Below are 17,161 nucleotides of genomic sequence, written 5' to 3' on the forward strand. Positions count from 1 at the left end.
AACAAGATATGGGGCTAGTGAGAAAGGATGTTCTTCTGGGAGACCTCCCTGAAGTGTCCTCAAATACAAAGTCTATTTCCTGTAGTTTATTACCTACTCTAAAGGTAAAGATTCTTCTGTATGAGATGAGTAACATTCATGACCTCTGGGCATTCCTCTTTCTCAAAGAAAGCCTGCTTGACAGAATGAAATGGCATCATCTATTCTCATACAATTTTTGTATCCCTGTAAGAAAATGAAGTCCATTGCTTACTCCCAACCTCAGAGCTTCCTTGGTGCACTCCTTCCTAGGAATATCCTGGGACTATCTAAAACTGCTTAAGAAATCCATATCACTCCCACAGAGATGGCTACCACCTTTACCATACACTTCAATTCCTTTAATGGAGTATGGCTACATCAGAGCACAGCATGAAGAAGAGCAGAGAAAGTATCAGTTGCAGATTTCCAGGAAAGCCTTTGTAGCTATGTCCTCCTTGGCAAATTCCTGTGCTAAACACTGAAGCTTGTATAGAAGCTCTGCAGTCATAGTGAAAATGGTCACTTTTCTGAACAGGCTTTATCTCCTGTTTGTGTGACTTATTGTTAAAGATCCATTTCTTTCTAGGCTATATAGCCAGAAAGCAGGGTAAAGAGGACTTGAAGTGTTGATTTCAAAAGTGTGCAGAAGTATTTCTTCATCAGTGATGGAGTAGAATGACACAGTCTTCTTTTGCAGGTCCAGGAAAACTCCAACCCTCAATGGTTTATCCAAGTGTAATAATGTTTCTTGATCTCTATGCCATGCTGACAGCTGCTTTTTAGCACCTAGCCATTCTACACACCAGGAATGCTCTGTTCTTCCTAGTTTGTCCCTTTTACCAATCATTTCATGAGCAACTCCAACAGCCCATCCATCACTGTCCTCTGTAATTACCTCCCAGTAGTGGCACCCAGCAGAGAAGCTCTGGGAACACATCACTTGGCTGATGCAGAATCTGTTGGGTGATGGTTCATAATCAGTTGGAAAGCTGGAAACCATTACTTTCCTGCTCTGGGCTGTGATTGCTAAGCGTTTATATACTCTTCTGAAATCAAAAGTCACATCATCTGCCCCTGGAAAAGAGAAAGGAAAATATTCTCACCTGCAGGCAACAGGAAAATAGATCACTTCAGTATTTGCATGTGATATTTACATTCAGTATTTACATCAGTATTTACATCTGATAGAACAGTGGAAGTGAACAGAATTAAACTACTCATGAACAGAAATGAAAACCAATGATCACACAATAAACCTTAATTAAAGTTCAGTCCTGCAAACCAGCAAGAATCTTCAACCAAACATTAACGACTGTATCCTGAGCTCAGAGCACACTGAAACATTTGTCAGGCACAAAGGGGTAAACTTCCATGACAGACTCTACACTGCAGTGAGAGGTGAAGTTGTGTGGCACCCTACAGATGGATCTTACCCCTAATGACAGTCTTATAAAAACAATTAACCTTTTGCCAATAGTAAATGTGATGCTTACCTTAATAAAGCTCATGTACTCATCTGTTCATTTGGGCATGTTCTTGCATATTTTATCTGCAAAAACATTTGTCTTGCACTTTAACCTACAGCTGCAGTACTATGTGTTAACTGTAAAAATATTTCTGTGAAAGTGATGCAGAACTCAGACAACAAATGGAGTCATTACAGCTTAACACAGAAACTAGCAGTAAGGTGCAGGAACTGCTCTCACACCAACTCAGAATGTGCAGCCATCAAGGCTGTTGAAATGGGTTTCTTATCCTTTTTATCTTGCATATTCATCTGGGTAGAGCATTGTATTCTGCTGCAGTAACTGATTAAATCATGGTAACTTCATTGTGTTTCTATGCATCAGGTGAACAGCCAGATCTCCTGCTGATGTGCTTAAGTACAGTTTTCTTCAACAAACCCAGTCCCATAGTCACTTAAATGCTGTTTTTGAAGAGCCACTCTGGTTTGCATACTTACACTGGGAAAACTGTCTTGAAATTGTTGGTTCTGGATTTTTCACTGCAGCCTCAGCAGATACTAAACAGGTATTTGCCTCCTGAGGTAAGTCTGGAGGTTGCACTACAAACAGAAAAATTAAAGTGTTAAGGTACTTCAAAATGTAAATAGGAAGTTTTTATGCTTTCAAGGGAAAACATATCCTGCTGCCCTGAGTGTGGTCAGAACAGAACACTCAGAAAAGTTGGATAGTTGAAGCAGGTCCATCTTTCTAAACAGATAACAAAGTTTTGTCACAGAAGCATTTAGAGGATTCTTAATTTTTTTTGAGCATCATGTGTTTCTTGTGATACTTGCATGTGTATTTCATAAACACAAAGTAATTTTTTACTCTAATTGCTGACCAAAAAGCCTGCCATCTAGCTGTACAGCTTTAAGGGCCATTTCTAATTTTCCATGACCTTGTAGCACATATTTCCAAGAGCAACTGGAATACACTTTCTGGTACATTTACACAATATATTTGCTTCATCATGAAAGCTGTCCATGAAAGCTCCTGTCTCACACCTCTGCCCACTGATTCCTTGGTTTTGCTAATAAAAATTAGTACAGTGCAAAGCTGTAAACTCAGTTGCTGAAATGATTGAGATGAGAAAAATTCTGAGGTAAAATATGATTAAGTATCTGGGGTTTTCGAGAACCAGTGCTTGAAATAGGCAGGTGGTACTGGAAAGGGTGGGAAGAGGAGGATTGCCCTTCAGTGGCAGTGGGGTTTTAGGTCAGTTGCTCTCAAAAAAACCCTGTGTTTTTTCTACAGCACACAGATGGATACCAGATCTAAAGCTCTGTTCAGACATAGCTTTTGGTGGGAGGTAATTTTATGTCTGCTCTTTGCAAAGACTATGCTGTTACATTCCTCTATATTTAGAAAAATGTTTTTAAATGGATTATGTTTTATTCTGGATTACAGATCTGCATGTCAGACAGTTCTTTTATTTTTTGCTTCCATGAAAGTAGTAGAAAGTAATGATGTGGTCTCCAAAACTCAAGTTTATAACAAACACTTTTTCTCAAGGACTCTGCTAGATCTACTCCCACTAAGAGATTTCAAAACAAGGAAAACTCACCTGGTTGGAACTGCTGAGAGTATTTCTCCAAAAGTAAAAATTCCAACTTTCTCTTAAGATCTTTTACAGCTCTTTTGACAACATTGAGCTTCTCATCAAGTGTAATTCTATTCACTGTGGAAAGTGAGCCTTTGTACCTATGATTCTCAGGCAAGTTACTCTGGTAATGACATAAAAGAATCAAGCGATAGATATAAACAATAGCAGTCATTTCATCCAGCATATCAGATTGTATTAGAAACCCAGAGTGGAAAAACAGCAGTGATCTCTCCAAAACATCATTCTTTGTATCAAGAGCTTCCTTTATAGATTTATCTGACAGAAATAACCTGAAATCTTACAGAAAATATGAAAGGATGATTTACCCTTACTAAAAAATAGAATCCTTTATTTTCCCCAAGAATACTAAGAATGAGACTAGTTTTTCTTTTATATATATATATATATATTACATTTTAGTTAAGCATACACACATATACAGAAACTGCCTCTTTTTAAACCTTCTTTTTCTAGAATTCAAACCAAAAAAATTATATCTAGCATAAAAAATCCATGGAAAGGTAAACCTCATTTGCCTATATTTAGAAATTGGGGAAATCCACACCTGAGCTTGCTCTCTTAGTCTGCCTTTATAGTCTGTGGAAAGAAAGAGACATTTTGAAGACTTGATTAATCTCATTTTGCAGGTAGGAGTCTCAAGTAGGCCAGATGAGTCAGACTCTAAAAGTAACTATTTCTCTTCATTGCCTCTCACAGGACTCTGGATCAGATATAAATACTCAGTTACACAAGATGAATTCTAATGCAGGCCCCTGTGGCTTGGCCCTGAAGTCCACTTTTTACCTTCTGGCACTGTCACACCCAGTGAACCCCACTCCAAATTCCTGCAAGCTAATCTGCATCATTGGCATGGCTGTTTCCAACATCAAAACAAGCTCTGCTGAATTTAAAGTGCTTTAACTGCCCCTTCTGAAAGCCCTTAACATATTTTCCTTCAGAAAGAACTTACTTTGTGAGTTCTTTAACTTGCATACTTACATATATACACACATTCTGGAAAACAAAAAGATACTAAAGGATCTTCTCTTAACCTTAGATTTGACTCAGGATTGGATTTAAGCAATGCAGTCCCCACTTCAGCTCACCAACATCCTTGGAACAAACCTCATTCTGCATTGCATCCCCAGCCTATGCCTTTCCAAATAGTTTTTCCCTCTGAATTTCTCACTCCAATTTTCCCTGGTAACAGCAATGTCTGTGAATTGGTATCATTGTCCCTAGAGGGAACAGTGCAGTGGGGACCTGCAAGTGCCCCGTACATGTTCAGGTATCAAAGACATGGAGCTCAAGAGTTTCTGCTGCTTCATTTCAACACTTACCATTTGGGTCTCGAGGTCTATGAGTTCATTCACTTCAACAAAGAGCTGGTGAATAGCCTCTTCAGTCTTCTGTTCAGCTGCTTTTTGCTGTTGTTCAATGAATGTCAGTGTGTTTTTTTCCTGTCTTTCAACATATTCTTTCATGCAACAGAAATCTTCAGTAATCTGGCTTTTGATCTGAGATGTGTACTCCTGAAAGGCAGAAAACACAGAGTTCATTGTGTTGTCTGAAAAGATGTATGGTACATGAGAATTTACTGCCCCATCTGATGTGTTCTTTGACTGACCCCTGCAGACCAGAAACAGCTACTTTTATTCACAGAGACAAATCCTGGAATACCTGCAATGAGTTTGGGGCTATTTTATTTTGACTATTTTATGGGTGACAATCTTTGCTTGACAGCTTGGAAAGATCAACATTCCTTCTTTATGATTTGAATTTTCCAGAAATGTTCAGGCCTCTCCTGGGGCAGGCATAAAAAGGCAACAACACACAACTCCAGTGGAGTTCATGCCAGCCAAGACAATATTTAGTACAGCTGGTGTCATAGTTCATTTCCATCAATAAAAACAAGAGCTGTGAGAGCAACAGAAGGAAACAAAGGCAGATGCCTGCCCTGGGCTGGAAGGCTGCACTGGAGTCACTGATGGCTCCAGGTTGGGAGTAGAAACAGAAGCTAACTGCAAGTAGTCAATGTACACAGTACCTTTGCTTTACTGAGATCTTTATTCAAGAGTTGGATGGTCTCTGCTGTCATTTCTATTTGCTTGGAGATGTCCCATATTTCTTCCTCCTTTAAAGTGACACATTGAACCATTTATCTGTATAACACTCAAAGTAAGCATGACTAGGTTAAGCAGCAAGGTAATAAAAATTCCTACATCCTAGACACTAGCTAAGTGCTGGACTGGTTGAGGAGGAGCCTGGAAGACACAATTTTGAATGGCAACACTCACAATAAAGTCAACATGCAACAGTCATCAATTATATGTTCACACATAATTGTTTCAGCCCTCTGACCAACTACAGAGATTGAAGACAACTTTTTAGATACATATGTGCTAAAATAATGAGAGTCAATAGATTTTTCTCATCTTCTCCAAATTAGGGAGTTGTTTTAATCAGAGCTCTAGATAATGAACCAGTCCCATTTTGTGCTATTCAGCTGGCTGGAGCAGTAGCAATGTGTAATAAAGCTACACATCCTTCCAGGAAGCTCCAATGCTACGTTGGTACAACGAATCACACCAGGCCCAAAGACAGTCAGTTATCAGTACTGTATGTCAGCTGAACACGTACAACTGATGTACAGCTCTTCTGACCCAGCTGCACAGTCCTCAGTGTGTCAGACACCGCCGATGAGCCCCAAACACTACTTCAGCGAAACCTGTCTGCTCAACATGCGTGGTGTTGCTGTGACCACGCTAAGAGAAATAAAAAGTTAACTCGGTGCTAGCCACATCCCCAAGCTAGCCACCTCGGCAGCCTATTAGGAACAGTGGGCAGAGCTGTCCCAGAAGGTGCCGGGGAGGGGTGGGGGAGAAGTGTGTGGGACGACCCGGTACCAGGGCGGTACCGGGATGCTGTGGGGAGGGGCCGTGGGCTGTACCGGGATGCGGTGGGGAGGAGCCCTGGGCGGTACCGGGATGCGGTGGGGAGGAGCCCCGGGCTGTACCGGGATGCGGTGGGGAGGAGCCCCGGGCGGTACCGGGATGCGGTGGGGAGGAGCCCCGGGCGGTACCGGGATGCGGTGGGGAGGAGCCCCGGGCTGTACCGGGATGCGGTGGGGAGGAGCCCCGGGCGGTACCGGGATGCGGTGGGGAGGAGCCCCGGGCTGCCTTCGGCCGTACCTTCTCTCCAGATCGCTGCCCCGCCGCGATGCAGTCGCTGCAAGCAGCAGCTGCAGAGGGTTTCGGTTCATCCTGGGTTTCGAACTCTTCTTCCTGTACCTCCTGCGGGATTAAGCTCACCAGAGCGGCCAGCTCCCGGTTGGGCCGCAGGTCCTTCAGCTCGAAAGCTTCCCGGCAGAGCGGGCAGTCGGCGCGCTGCCTCCCCTTGCAGTACGCGACGATGCAGGTCCGGCAGAAGCTGTGGGTGCAGCCCGTGAGCCGCACCGGGTCGGTGAAGTACTGCAGGCAGCAAGTGCAGGTCAGGTCCACGACGTTCAGGAGCCTCTCGAGGTCGATAGCAGCAGCCATGGCTCGGGCGGGAGGAGGAGCGCAGCTGCCCGCTGTTTCGCTTTCGCCAGACGCCTCGTCCCGCCCCCGGAGGCTCCTGCCGTGTGCCGGAGAGGCGGGAGAGCGCCGGGACGGGCGAAGACGGGGGGCTGGGCGGTTCTGCTCGGCTCTTGGTTCCGGTAGAGACCGCTCGGCTGCACCAGACTGGGTCCGACCTCAGGGCTAAGCCCCTCAGCACAGCCAGCAGCTCCCCAGGCCCGCCGGAAAGCCCAAAGCCGACCCACCTCTTCCTGGGCTGGGAACATGGTCCCAGGATTTGGGTTGGCTGTAGAAATGAACCGTGACGCAAAGCTCCCCATGACCTAGGCTTGACTTTTATGGATTCTAAAAAAAAAAAAAAAAAAAAAAAAAAAAAAATAAAAAATTACAGTTATCTACACGATTTAATCTTCAGAGGGAATTTCCCGATTTTGTAACAAGTCCTATCAAAGTTGCTGACATGGCTGGTCCAGCACAGCAGGACCTGCAGGCACAGCCCTGCAAAGTTCAGGCTACTGGCTGGGCTGAGCTCTTCCGAGGTCATCCTGGGTTACTCAGCTTATCTCAAAATAACAATTAAAATATGTCAAGCCAAACGGAGGTTCCTTGTACGATTAGAGAGTTATTTACTATTGATTTCAAGGGCTGCAGGTTTAGGTTGTTAGATTTGCTGAAGCCAGTGCCTGAGCTGGATTGAGACGTTGCGTGGGGATAGAGTGGGAACACAGGGAAGTTCATTGGAGCACATCAGCACGGAAAACTGCTGCAGATTGCTCTGAGTTGAATGGTGATGAGGTGGCTGAGACAGGCAGAATGATGACCCAACTCCAGTAAATCTTCTGCACCAGAGTGAGGGGGAAAAAAAGTTAATCTCACTTATCTCTGCAAGTGCCAACGCACTTCCTCATTTCTGCAGAAAAGAACTATTCTGGGTATCTCTGACTGGCTGGCAAATGTCAGCAAAAGGTGGAAACTCACCAGAAACTCTGCAAGACTTCCTCTTGATTTGTACACTAAGGCTTTCTGAAAAGAAGAATTAAATAATCTGAATGATTGGCTGGCTGCTTGGTAGAACCAAACCTCAGATGTGGACTTGAGGCAAGAAAACACACACTGCATCAGCCAATGCAAATCTTCACCTGTTCTTGCACAGGATGGATGGAAGTGGTACCTGATGAGGAGGCTCTTCCACTCCACTTGCAGTGCTGGTCCTCATTCATTAATAATCTTCAGGCAAGACACCAAAAATAAAACCTTTAAATCTAGTTTCTGGCTTTCAGTAGTCAGACTGAGTTCATTACATCTCAGCTGGTTTTTAGGAGGCGAGACAGACCAGTGTATGTTCATCCTGTACTCATGGTGTGTTTGCTGGGGCACGGTGTGGGGTTGCTTTGGAAAAAATGTTCACGTTGGATCTGCCACACATACAACAGTCAAGAGACTATTGCAGAGGCAAAACTGTTGAAAGCAAGGATGTAGGAGTATTTGTCATTAGAGTGATTCCATTACAGTATCCCCCACTATTCAAATTTGACTTTTATTTCCTACTGTGCCAGAAATGTAACACTGAAAAAGACATTAAACCCATGTAGTGATGCCCCTATCTTGACAGGAGCTGCAGCCAGGTGGAATGTAGTTGCTTGACCCTGCTCCTCCCTGAGAAGGGCATCCAGTGACTCCAGCATGAGATGGTATCCTAGATCTATCCAAAAGGACACCCTGCCTCTTCCTGATAGGTGATGGTATCTTTACTTCTTGGTCACTGTCTTGATGTACTCGTGCAACAGATGACCTTGCTACTGGTAAGATATGTGCCACTGGTTGAATAGTCAAGTACATCCTTAAGGATGTACAGGAGTCCTTACATCAAAGGCAATAAAAGGAGGATATGATATAACAGCATATGCAGGAGTCTTCAAGGAAATGTAGGTCAGTGCTCCTGGGGTCAGATTTTCTCAACTGATTTTGGTTTTTTCCATAAGAGAACACTGTATGATTCATTCCTATGTCAGGCAGGGAAAGCTTCCTCTACCCAAAAGCAGAGAAGAGTAGGAAGGCAGAAGGCATTTCAAGCACGGTTCTGCAGAGGCACAGATAATTTCTGAGTATCTGCACTCCTACTTACTAATTTCTCTGTTTCCACCCTTCCTGTTCCTGTGGCTGTTGAAGGAAGAAGCCCTTTGTACCAGAGTCACTGCAGGGCCTTGAGCACCATCCTTGCTAACAGCAAGAGGCCACAGAGCATGGCTGAACAGAGCCCAAGAAGTGCAGTTCACCAGAACTCAGTGCTAGTCTTAATGATTCAGGGGCTGGGCAATGACTCCATTTAAGGCATCTATCCACTCCTTCTGCTCCTTGTCATTCTCACATATAAACACAAACTCTCTCATTGGTGTCACCACAGTGATTGCTGGTTTCCTTTTCTTCACTTGGATTCTCTGGGGCAAGCCAGCTCGTACTTCATACCCCTCATCCATCCTTCCAATGAAGACCTGGCCCTGTGCAAATGCATCCTAGAAAGAAGGAAGCAGGAGACAGCCATTAGCCAGCAGACAGTGAAGCTCCAGCAGACACTGTTCTGTCCTCTGATGTGGAGCAGGATCTGGGGATGTGTGTGCACCCACTTGGTGACAATGCAGCAGGGAAACACAGCTACTTTTAAAAGACTTAGATCTTCCTGACACCCACTTTAAGGGCCAGAATTCCCAAACAGCACAGCTTCAAAGAGATCAATTGACATGGATCTGTGAGACTGAGCCTGCTTGTCTTGTACAGCTACTGGAAGAGCTGGATGTGAACAGACCCTTCCTCCCACCCAACTTCATGAAGGGGCTTGTGGAGCAGCAAAGAACACTCTTCTTACCAGTGGATTTTTAAAGTACATCAGGTTCCTTTCTTGAGAATCCAGGCAGAACCAGCGCACCTTAAAGGCCTCCTTCTGCTGCAAGGAGATGGTAGAAGTTCTTTAAAGGGGACTTCAGCCTATTCAAGGCAGATCCCTGAATTGCTTGAATGACTCAGAGCTTGAGTTCAGTTTCATTCCTGCCTGTTACTGGTAACGGGTGAGTCCCTGCTGTGTGCAGCCCTCAGCTCCCTTCTCTTTGGGTGCACACTAGAAATTTGCATTTAATGACAATCCTTTTGGTAAGACAGGGAAATTTGGTTCTACCAGTGATTAAATTACCAAGATTAAGAAAGTTGCAGAAAATGGATTAAGAGAACAGAACTTTGCATGTCCACTGCCAGCTGATCCATCTTATTCTTCAAGGACAATTCTTCTTCCCACTCTTATTTTCCATGCAAAACAAAACATGATCCCAGAGAACAGAGCAAGCTTGGATATAGTGTACAGGAACCAGGAAGTACATAGTCATTCAACAAACTGTCTACTAGTAAATATCATAGAATTATCAAATATTCTACATCTGGAATAATCCCGTTTGTGTATTGCCAAGTATGTACTTACTTTTGGTCCTGTTTTCTCCATATGTCCTTCTTTGACATAATTTCTTGTGATCCTGGGTATGAGCTAGAACACAAAAACACACACAAAGAAGTCTGTCTCGTTCAAGCTTGCTTTTCTGTTCTGTTTCTGTCACCCTCACTTTTGGCTCTGGGGGCCTGGGTTATTTTTGGCTGCTCAGTAAAGGGAAGTCTGAACTAAGAAGGAACATCAAGTTTTTTGAAAGATTACACTTTATAAGGACCACATGGAGACTTTTAGACCTTAAATGTTGACAATATTTTTGCATGTTATCCAGTGTGGCCTCTTCTTCTGCCTGTTCTGCCCATTCCCAAGACCCATATGCTTCAGTTTGAGCACCTGACTCTAGCACAAAAAGTGACAAAATGCTTTCCCTTGCTATGTTTGCAAAGACAGCTTCAAGTACTTTTCGGTTCTCACCTCAGGCTCAGGGACAGCTGGGAAGGTTGTTCTGAGATAATAGTAACGTGCTGCTCGAATAGCATTGAACCAGTCAACAATCTCCTAGGGAAAACAGCAAATGCAAACATAAAGACAAGAAATACAGCAAGAAGCAAGAGTGCTGCTGCTTCAAAATGCCTTTCTCCTTCCTTGTGACCCCTTTGCAAAGATTTATTTTCTCCCCAAGGGGCAGAGGGAGTCAGTGACTTGTCCCAGACACCTCAAAAACACTGAGCCTGCAAAATCCATTAAAAATGCCCCTCCAGGGACATCCCAGACTTTCTCAGCATGGACAGTCACCCAAGTCTGTGTACACAGGCTTTTTCAATTGATTAAGTTACAGATTGTTTTAAAACCTCTGTACCTGGAAAGATGTGAGAACTATGGCAAGGGAAGAAACAGAAATCTAACAAAACTAGACAGACTTTCTAAAATTAACATTCTTTGCTTGGAAAAAATGCAGAACAGCAATAGTTTCTGTCAAGAAGGTTCCAAAGAATACAACCACAGAATTACATAAAACTGTCAAGCAGTTACCCTACAGAGATTTACATATGTGCCCCACTAAGGCCTTAGGACTATTCAGGGTGTGAAGTTGAATATATAACCCAACAGAATAGGAACAGGGTGTTATAGTTATTAGTGGCAAATTCTGCAACTTTCTATATTCTACAAGTCATAGTGACTTCAAATTAAACCAGATCCTGCAGAAACAGAGCATCTCTTCCAAATGGAGCCACCATCCAAGCATCTTGCTTATTCCAAAATATCTGTAATACTCACCTTTCCACTTTCGTGATAGACAAAAAGGTTCCTTGTTTGACCATCTGTGATGTAGGTGATCTGCAGCCCATGAGCATGTTGGATTTTCTCTGTCTGGAACATTGCATTCAGATTCCCAATGCTGATAATGGCTTTTGGACCTCTGGACTGTGAAATGAAAAGCATCACTGTATTGAAGGGCTCTCAGGGAAGGTAATGAAGGACAGCTGTATGAGAACAAGATCCCAACTGAAAACAGGTATCCTAAAATACCTGATTATTTGATATACTTAAAATACAAAGTCTTAATTATATGCTATACAAAATCACAAAGAAATTACTCCCTTTCCTGACAAATGCTGGGTTGTTACTTGAGAGGAGTGTGTCTGGATTGCAAGGGATGGGCTCCATCTCCAGCCTCATAGTTGGAGAGCAATTAGCTACACTCTCTCACAAAAGCAAGACATGTTGAGGATGATGCTGCAGCAGCTGATGAGAGTGTTTTGGTAATGTAAGAGGTAACAGCTGCTAACACATCTCTTCTTTATCCTGCTTTTCAACTGCCAGTATCCATTTCCTTTGTTCACTAAGCAAAAGAAGGCTGCAGAGTTAAGATAAGGGATGAGGAAAAGAGCTAAATCCATAAGAGCCATTGCCTAAGATACCACATATACCAGTAACATCTGGGCTGCTCCATGCACAGGCTGGCCTGGCTGCCAAACTAGAGACAAAGCTCTTCATGCTAGTGAGTATCAGGGTGTGAGGACAGATGTTGACCTAACTACCTACAGCAAACTCTGGCTGAGGAACTCACTTCTTTGGTGTAGTACTTCATCACCCCTTCCCTTGCTGACAGAAGAAATCGCCTCTTCTGGAACTGTTTGCTTTCCCGCCCACGCTTCCACAGGAATCCTTCACGGCTACCTGAGGATCAGACCAAGTGTCAGGGAAGGGCAGCACAATACCAAGACCCTTTACCTAAATGGTGATGTTTCAAGTCTTTCCTCCATGTGAGCATTTTCACTTCATATGAAAAAGAACTGGAGAAATTTAAGATGTGAATACACCCTTGCACTCATCTAAGTGCCTTTTCTTTGGAGCTTCTTCTCAAAGTTAGACTCAAAGCAAGGCCTGCACATCCAAGGGTTAATATAGGACAAGCCAACCCTCAAGATCATCAAAGTTGCAAACATAACACTGTGATGTTGGCCTTCAGGCTAACACCTTTCCCCTGACCATTCTAACTTTTACCTGCAGAACAAGGATCTTGGCAGACTTGGGTGGCAACAAATTCCTCACGCTCATATTTAGCTCTAATCCATTGCTCTTTTAAAACCCTGAAAGAGGAAAACACAGATAAATCTGATCTACCTCTACACTATTTTCACCAGCCAACCAAAGAGACCTGTAGAGGGAAGCAGTAGTTCAGTAATGTAAAGGTCAGAAGCAGTCAGTGCAGCATGAACTTACAAGCAATCACGGGAATGGGGGATGTAATAGTATGGAGGGACATTTGCCTCATATTTAGCTTTGGCACAGAGATTCCCATGCTGCTTCATAAACTGAAATACAAAAAAAGTTACAGTCAAGACATACAACTACAAAATCAATACCATGTCATGTACATAAAATGAAACCTGTATAAAGGGAGCACTGTGCTTTGTTGCTCACCATGACCCTCAGTGCATCTCTGCACACATTGATAAATAAATCCCTTTGGCACTATAGTTTGCACTATTTAGGTAGCTGACACAATTTGACTGAAATATGAGAGACTGAACCAATTTTTAAGCAAGATATGTTGATTACTGAATTGAATATACTATCTGTAAATATCTGTGGGCTTCTAAACCACACTGAGGAGTTACTGTGTGCTATAAAAAAACCCCAAGCGCTGCAGGATGTTAGAAACACTGTCACTTAACAGTGTAATTTGATTAAGTAGGTTATGAAAAAAAAACCTAAAGTCACCCACGGAGCAAACTTGGCTCTGTGTGGCTTTGTTCCTCTGTCCATAGTGGGTGAGATAGGAACTATAAGACAGAGGAAGTTATGACAAAATGTGGAGAAAAGTAAGTGAATTACTGCTTTTTCCTCTATACCTCTATAAGATCGTTCTCCCAGAAGTCAAGCCGGAGAGATTTGACCCTGCTTATTTGAGGAAGATTCCGATGGATTCCAGAGCAATTCAAACAAATGAATATTCCAAGTTTGTAAGAAGCCCACTCTGGATCTAGATATAAACACAAAGAATGAACTAATACATGGGAAAAGGCACAGACATTGGCAAGGGCAAAAAAACCACATCTGATGCACAGCCCAGGCTTCACACATAATACATCAAATGCCACCCCATTGTTTGTGGCTGTCACTCACTGTGTTCAGAGGGACAGCACCTGCTTTCCTCAGTGCCTCTCCAGTTGTAAGGTCTTTCACCAACTATTTGTTTGAAAATGAACATGACTGTGCAGGCAACTGAGAGGTGACGTAAGCTCAGCTAATTATCAGTTCTGCACAGAAAACTGCTGATGCTGAATTAATGATGGATACACAGTGAGCACTCCTGAGAGTACAACACCCAGCGTGAGGACTCCTGTCCCCCGCCCATAAAAGCTTCTGCTCCCCCTTGCCACTGCATCCCCTGAAGTGACCCCGATGAGCTGATGCTTAGGGGTGTTCAGAGCACCCTGGCATGACCCTTTCCTTGGACTGACACTGTCCCCATGCTTCTCCCTTATCACATCAAACAGAAGCTGTCATCTTCTTCCAGCTGCTGTCGGGCACCCGCCGGCTCCTTTTGGTGGGTGTTCCAGCAGGCTCTTTGGTGCCTTTCTCTGCACCAAACCCAGTGCACAGACATTCCCCCCAAAGCTGGAAAACCACTCCACACACTCTCCTCCTCCAGCCTTGTGCACGGGCTACAAATAACTCTGGGGAAGCTGCTGATGTTCTGAGGCCGCTTCCTGTCCCACGCTGTCCTCTCCTGGCCCCGTGGGACTCCTCCCCGCCGCTGCTGGCTCTGCCTGCCTGAGGGGAGCCGTGTCCTGACAGCCTGGAGCCCGCCAGCCCCGCCAGGCCACCTCAAGGGCCACCTCCGAGAGCGGGACCGGGGCCGCCCGCCTCGGTTACCACCTGCTGCCTCCTCCCGCCCCTGCGGCACACGAACGGTGCCGACGGGCCCCGCTTCCAGGGACCGAGTGAAACAGAGGCCGGCACGGCCAGAGGCTGAGGGGGGATGGACAGGCGGCTGGAGGGACCCGGCAGCCCCCCTCCCTCACCCCCTCTTTCTGTCAGAAACGCGCCGGGAGGGCCCGGGGGACCGAGAGGAGCGGGGCCGGGGCGCTGCCTCTTACCTGGCGCCCCGCAGTCGGCGCAGCGGCTGTTCCCGGTGCCGGCGGCCCTCTGCAGCTCCAGCAGCAGCGTCTTGTTGCGGTCGCGGTCCATCATTGCCGCTCGGTGTCCGGTGCTCGGAGCGGAGCTCTCCGGGAGGCGAATGAGGAACTGGAGCGCGGCCCCGGCGCCACAGGGCGCCCCGTCCCCTCCCGCGCCCCGGGCGGGCGCTGCCGGGCCGCCCCTCAGGCCGCCTCCCGGCGGCGGCTGTCCCGGAGGGGCTGCCCCGCGTCAGGGCCCATGGAGGCGGCCCCGAGGGACCCGGGAGCGCCCGCCCGTCCCTGCCCTCGAGGTGGCGTGAGGCGGGTCGGTAACGGTAGCCGCTCCCGGCAGCTCGGTACCACCGATAAGCGTTCCTGCTCTGAAAATTCATCGCCAAGGGGCCCTTTTTTCCGGCACCTGAGGTTTGATTCAACTCCACCTCAGGTTTGTCTTTAAATAATTTTAAAAAGGCTGCTACCTCAGGGAACGGCATCGCCTCACCAGACACCCCGGGAGCTGCAGTCTCCTCAGCAGAGCTCTGGCCAACTCAGCACAGCATCTGAGCTCTGTGACACCAAAGGGCTGCGAGGAGAAAAAGCAAACCCAGGGAAAAGGGTGCATTTCAGGATTGGCAAAGCCCAGTGAAGAAGAGCCCTCTTCCAAGATAAAGCCAATGTCAAAAAGTCTGTGACATGTTACTCAGTTTATCTAAGAAAAACACAGGAGAAAAATTTCAGATGGTGTAAAGATATCAAAGGTTAATTAAAGATTAAGAGCTATTCAGTTTTAAATTTTACTCGCTTCAGGGTAAACTTGATTTGCATAGTTAACTTGCATTACTGTAGTGCACTATGACCTGCAATTCTTCTTTAGTGAACTTTCTGTATAATCTTCTGTAGTTACTTATTTTGCAGATGAGAAAATACTATGCTAGAGATGCAGTACCAGTTGGATGTTCTAAAAGACTTTAATCTTTTTAGATTTGTACCTTTTATTTTACAATATTGTGAAGTCACGAAATAAACAGCAGCCAAACCTCTGAAAGGTTGAGTCGTTCAACTACCTATTTATTTATTCTCTTTTCAGTACTTACCCTTTAAGAACAGTTGTATCCTGCAACGTAAACATGGATTTAATTTTTCCCTGCAGATAATTTATATGCAAACTCTACACTGATGCTCTTTTGCTAGCCTAATTTTTGTGGTGTCCTTAAAATCCTGTAAAATAAGATTATTTGTATGACATTTGAAAAATTGTTCTTTATGCTCAAGGCAACATGTAAACTCACCACCAAAAAAAGCAGACATTGGTCAGAAGCACCATGCTGCTTCTTAAGCTCACCTACTTAACTGGGTGAGCTTCAATGTCTTTCTGCAACTTTTAAGGGACACGTCCTCAGCTCCTAAGATACATCTTACCTTGTTTCAGGGCTTTTACAAAGACTGAGATAGTCTTACTTGTAAAGGGATCCTTCCATCCTACTCTGGATTAGTATTTTTATCCTCTATGCTTGCAACAACACAGCTTTTTTTCTGTATTACTCCTGGGACTGTAGAATAATGTCAACTTCATTTGCATTCTAGAAAGCAATACTGGAAGAACAGTAAAAAGAAAGAAACTTAAAAGAGATTTCAACAAGAACATTTGTACAATAATTTTAAAACAAAAAAAAAACCCCAACATGTAGTAATAACTACTGCTTAAAGAGGATGGTAGAGTAATTGTGAAACTCCAGGGTTTTTTACTTCTGGTTTCACAGAATTCTTTGTTTAGGTAGATCACAGACATGGGTTTTGTCTTTTTCCTTTCCAAGTATTTTCAATCATTCTCAAGATTCCTGAAGCTGACTTTTTATGCTTTGGAAGAAAAGGAGTTTTCTGCTAAGCAGGGCACAGACTACTGCAGGAAAACATTTTTAATCAAAGGTAGGTGATTTCCACAGACCTTGAATGGATCTTGTGAGGAATTTCTTTTTAAGCCAATTTAATAAACCAGCCCCAGATCTCTTGTCCTTGAGACCAGCCCATCCCTCAGAGAAACATGCTTTCTCCTACCAGAGAACAGATGCTCAGACTTGATGCACAAAGATACAAAGCTGCTCATTACAAATGGCTTATCCTTTTGTTCAAACCAGCTTGGGTTGGTTTCATGTAGCAATTACACAAGTACCTTGTCAAGAAGTGAAGTACTTGAATTCCATTTTGTTGTTTGAACTCCGCAGCCTGGAGGTGCTATAAAAAATTCTAAAGACAATTATTGGAACTAGAGTTGACTTAAATGGAGATAAATTGTGTCCCATGGATTTCTACTTTATGTCTCTTATGAATTTCCTATCATATCACTTTATTAGGACTTGGTTCCAATTTATGTAGGTCCCCCACTGTAATCTAGTTAGATTCAGATGTTGAATCTGAAC

At 44.4% G+C, this 17,161-nt stretch overlaps 2 protein-coding genes across 2 annotated transcripts; both read right to left on the bottom strand.

Annotated features, from left to right (window-relative positions):
* Positions 1-358: 358 nt before the first annotated feature.
* Positions 359-6,918, bottom strand: RNF135 (ring finger protein 135). The gene is made up of 6 exons (XM_071763880.1): positions 6,321-6,918; positions 5,177-5,263; positions 4,470-4,661; positions 3,091-3,250; positions 1,985-2,086; positions 359-1,095 (listed from the first exon to the last, which is right to left on the bottom strand). The coding sequence occupies exons 1-6, from the start codon at positions 6,666-6,668 to the stop codon at positions 560-562; spliced, it is 1,425 nt and encodes a 474-aa protein (XP_071619981.1). The 5' UTR covers positions 6,669-6,918; the 3' UTR covers positions 359-559.
* A 157-nt stretch (positions 6,919-7,075) lies between these two features.
* Positions 7,076-14,985, bottom strand: ADAP2 (ArfGAP with dual PH domains 2). Its single transcript, XM_071763881.1, has 10 exons — positions 14,727-14,985; positions 13,476-13,606; positions 12,844-12,935; positions 12,625-12,710; positions 12,188-12,297; positions 11,395-11,541; positions 10,591-10,674; positions 10,153-10,215; positions 9,550-9,627; positions 7,076-9,199 (listed from the first exon to the last, which is right to left on the bottom strand). The coding sequence occupies exons 1-10, from the start codon at positions 14,818-14,820 to the stop codon at positions 8,981-8,983; spliced, it is 1,104 nt and encodes a 367-aa protein (XP_071619982.1). The 5' UTR covers positions 14,821-14,985; the 3' UTR covers positions 7,076-8,980.
* Positions 14,986-17,161: the final 2,176 nt, after the last annotated feature.

Source organism: Heliangelus exortis, chromosome 20 (assembly GCF_036169615.1).
Source record: "Heliangelus exortis chromosome 20, bHelExo1.hap1, whole genome shotgun sequence".
Lineage (NCBI taxonomy): Eukaryota > Metazoa > Chordata > Aves > Apodiformes > Trochilidae > Heliangelus > Heliangelus exortis.

Excerpts from the sequence above, each read along its gene's own strand:
- ADAP2 (XM_071763881.1), bottom strand. The coding sequence starts at position 14,820 with ATGATGGACCGCGACCGCAACAAGACGCTGCTGCTGGAGCTGCAGAGG. Across the intron at positions 13,607-14,726 it reads CGCCGACTGCGGGGCGCCAG|ATCCAGAGTGGGCTTCTTAC; the intron begins GTAAGAGGCAGC and ends GTTTATATCTAG. Across the intron at positions 12,936-13,475 it reads GGGAGAACGATCTTATAGAG|TTTATGAAGCAGCATGGGAA; the intron begins GTATAGAGGAAA and ends TTTGTATTTCAG.
- RNF135 (XM_071763880.1), bottom strand. The coding sequence starts at position 6,668 with ATGGCTGCTGCTATCGACCTCGAGAGGCTCCTGAACGTCGTGGACCTG. Across the intron at positions 3,251-4,469 it reads TAGACCTCGAGACCCAAATG|AGTAACTTGCCTGAGAATCA; the intron begins GTAAGTGTTGAA and ends TGTCATTACCAG. Across the intron at positions 2,087-3,090 it reads CTCTCAGCAGTTCCAACCAG|TGCAACCTCCAGACTTACCT; the intron begins GTGAGTTTTCCT and ends TTCTGTTTGTAG.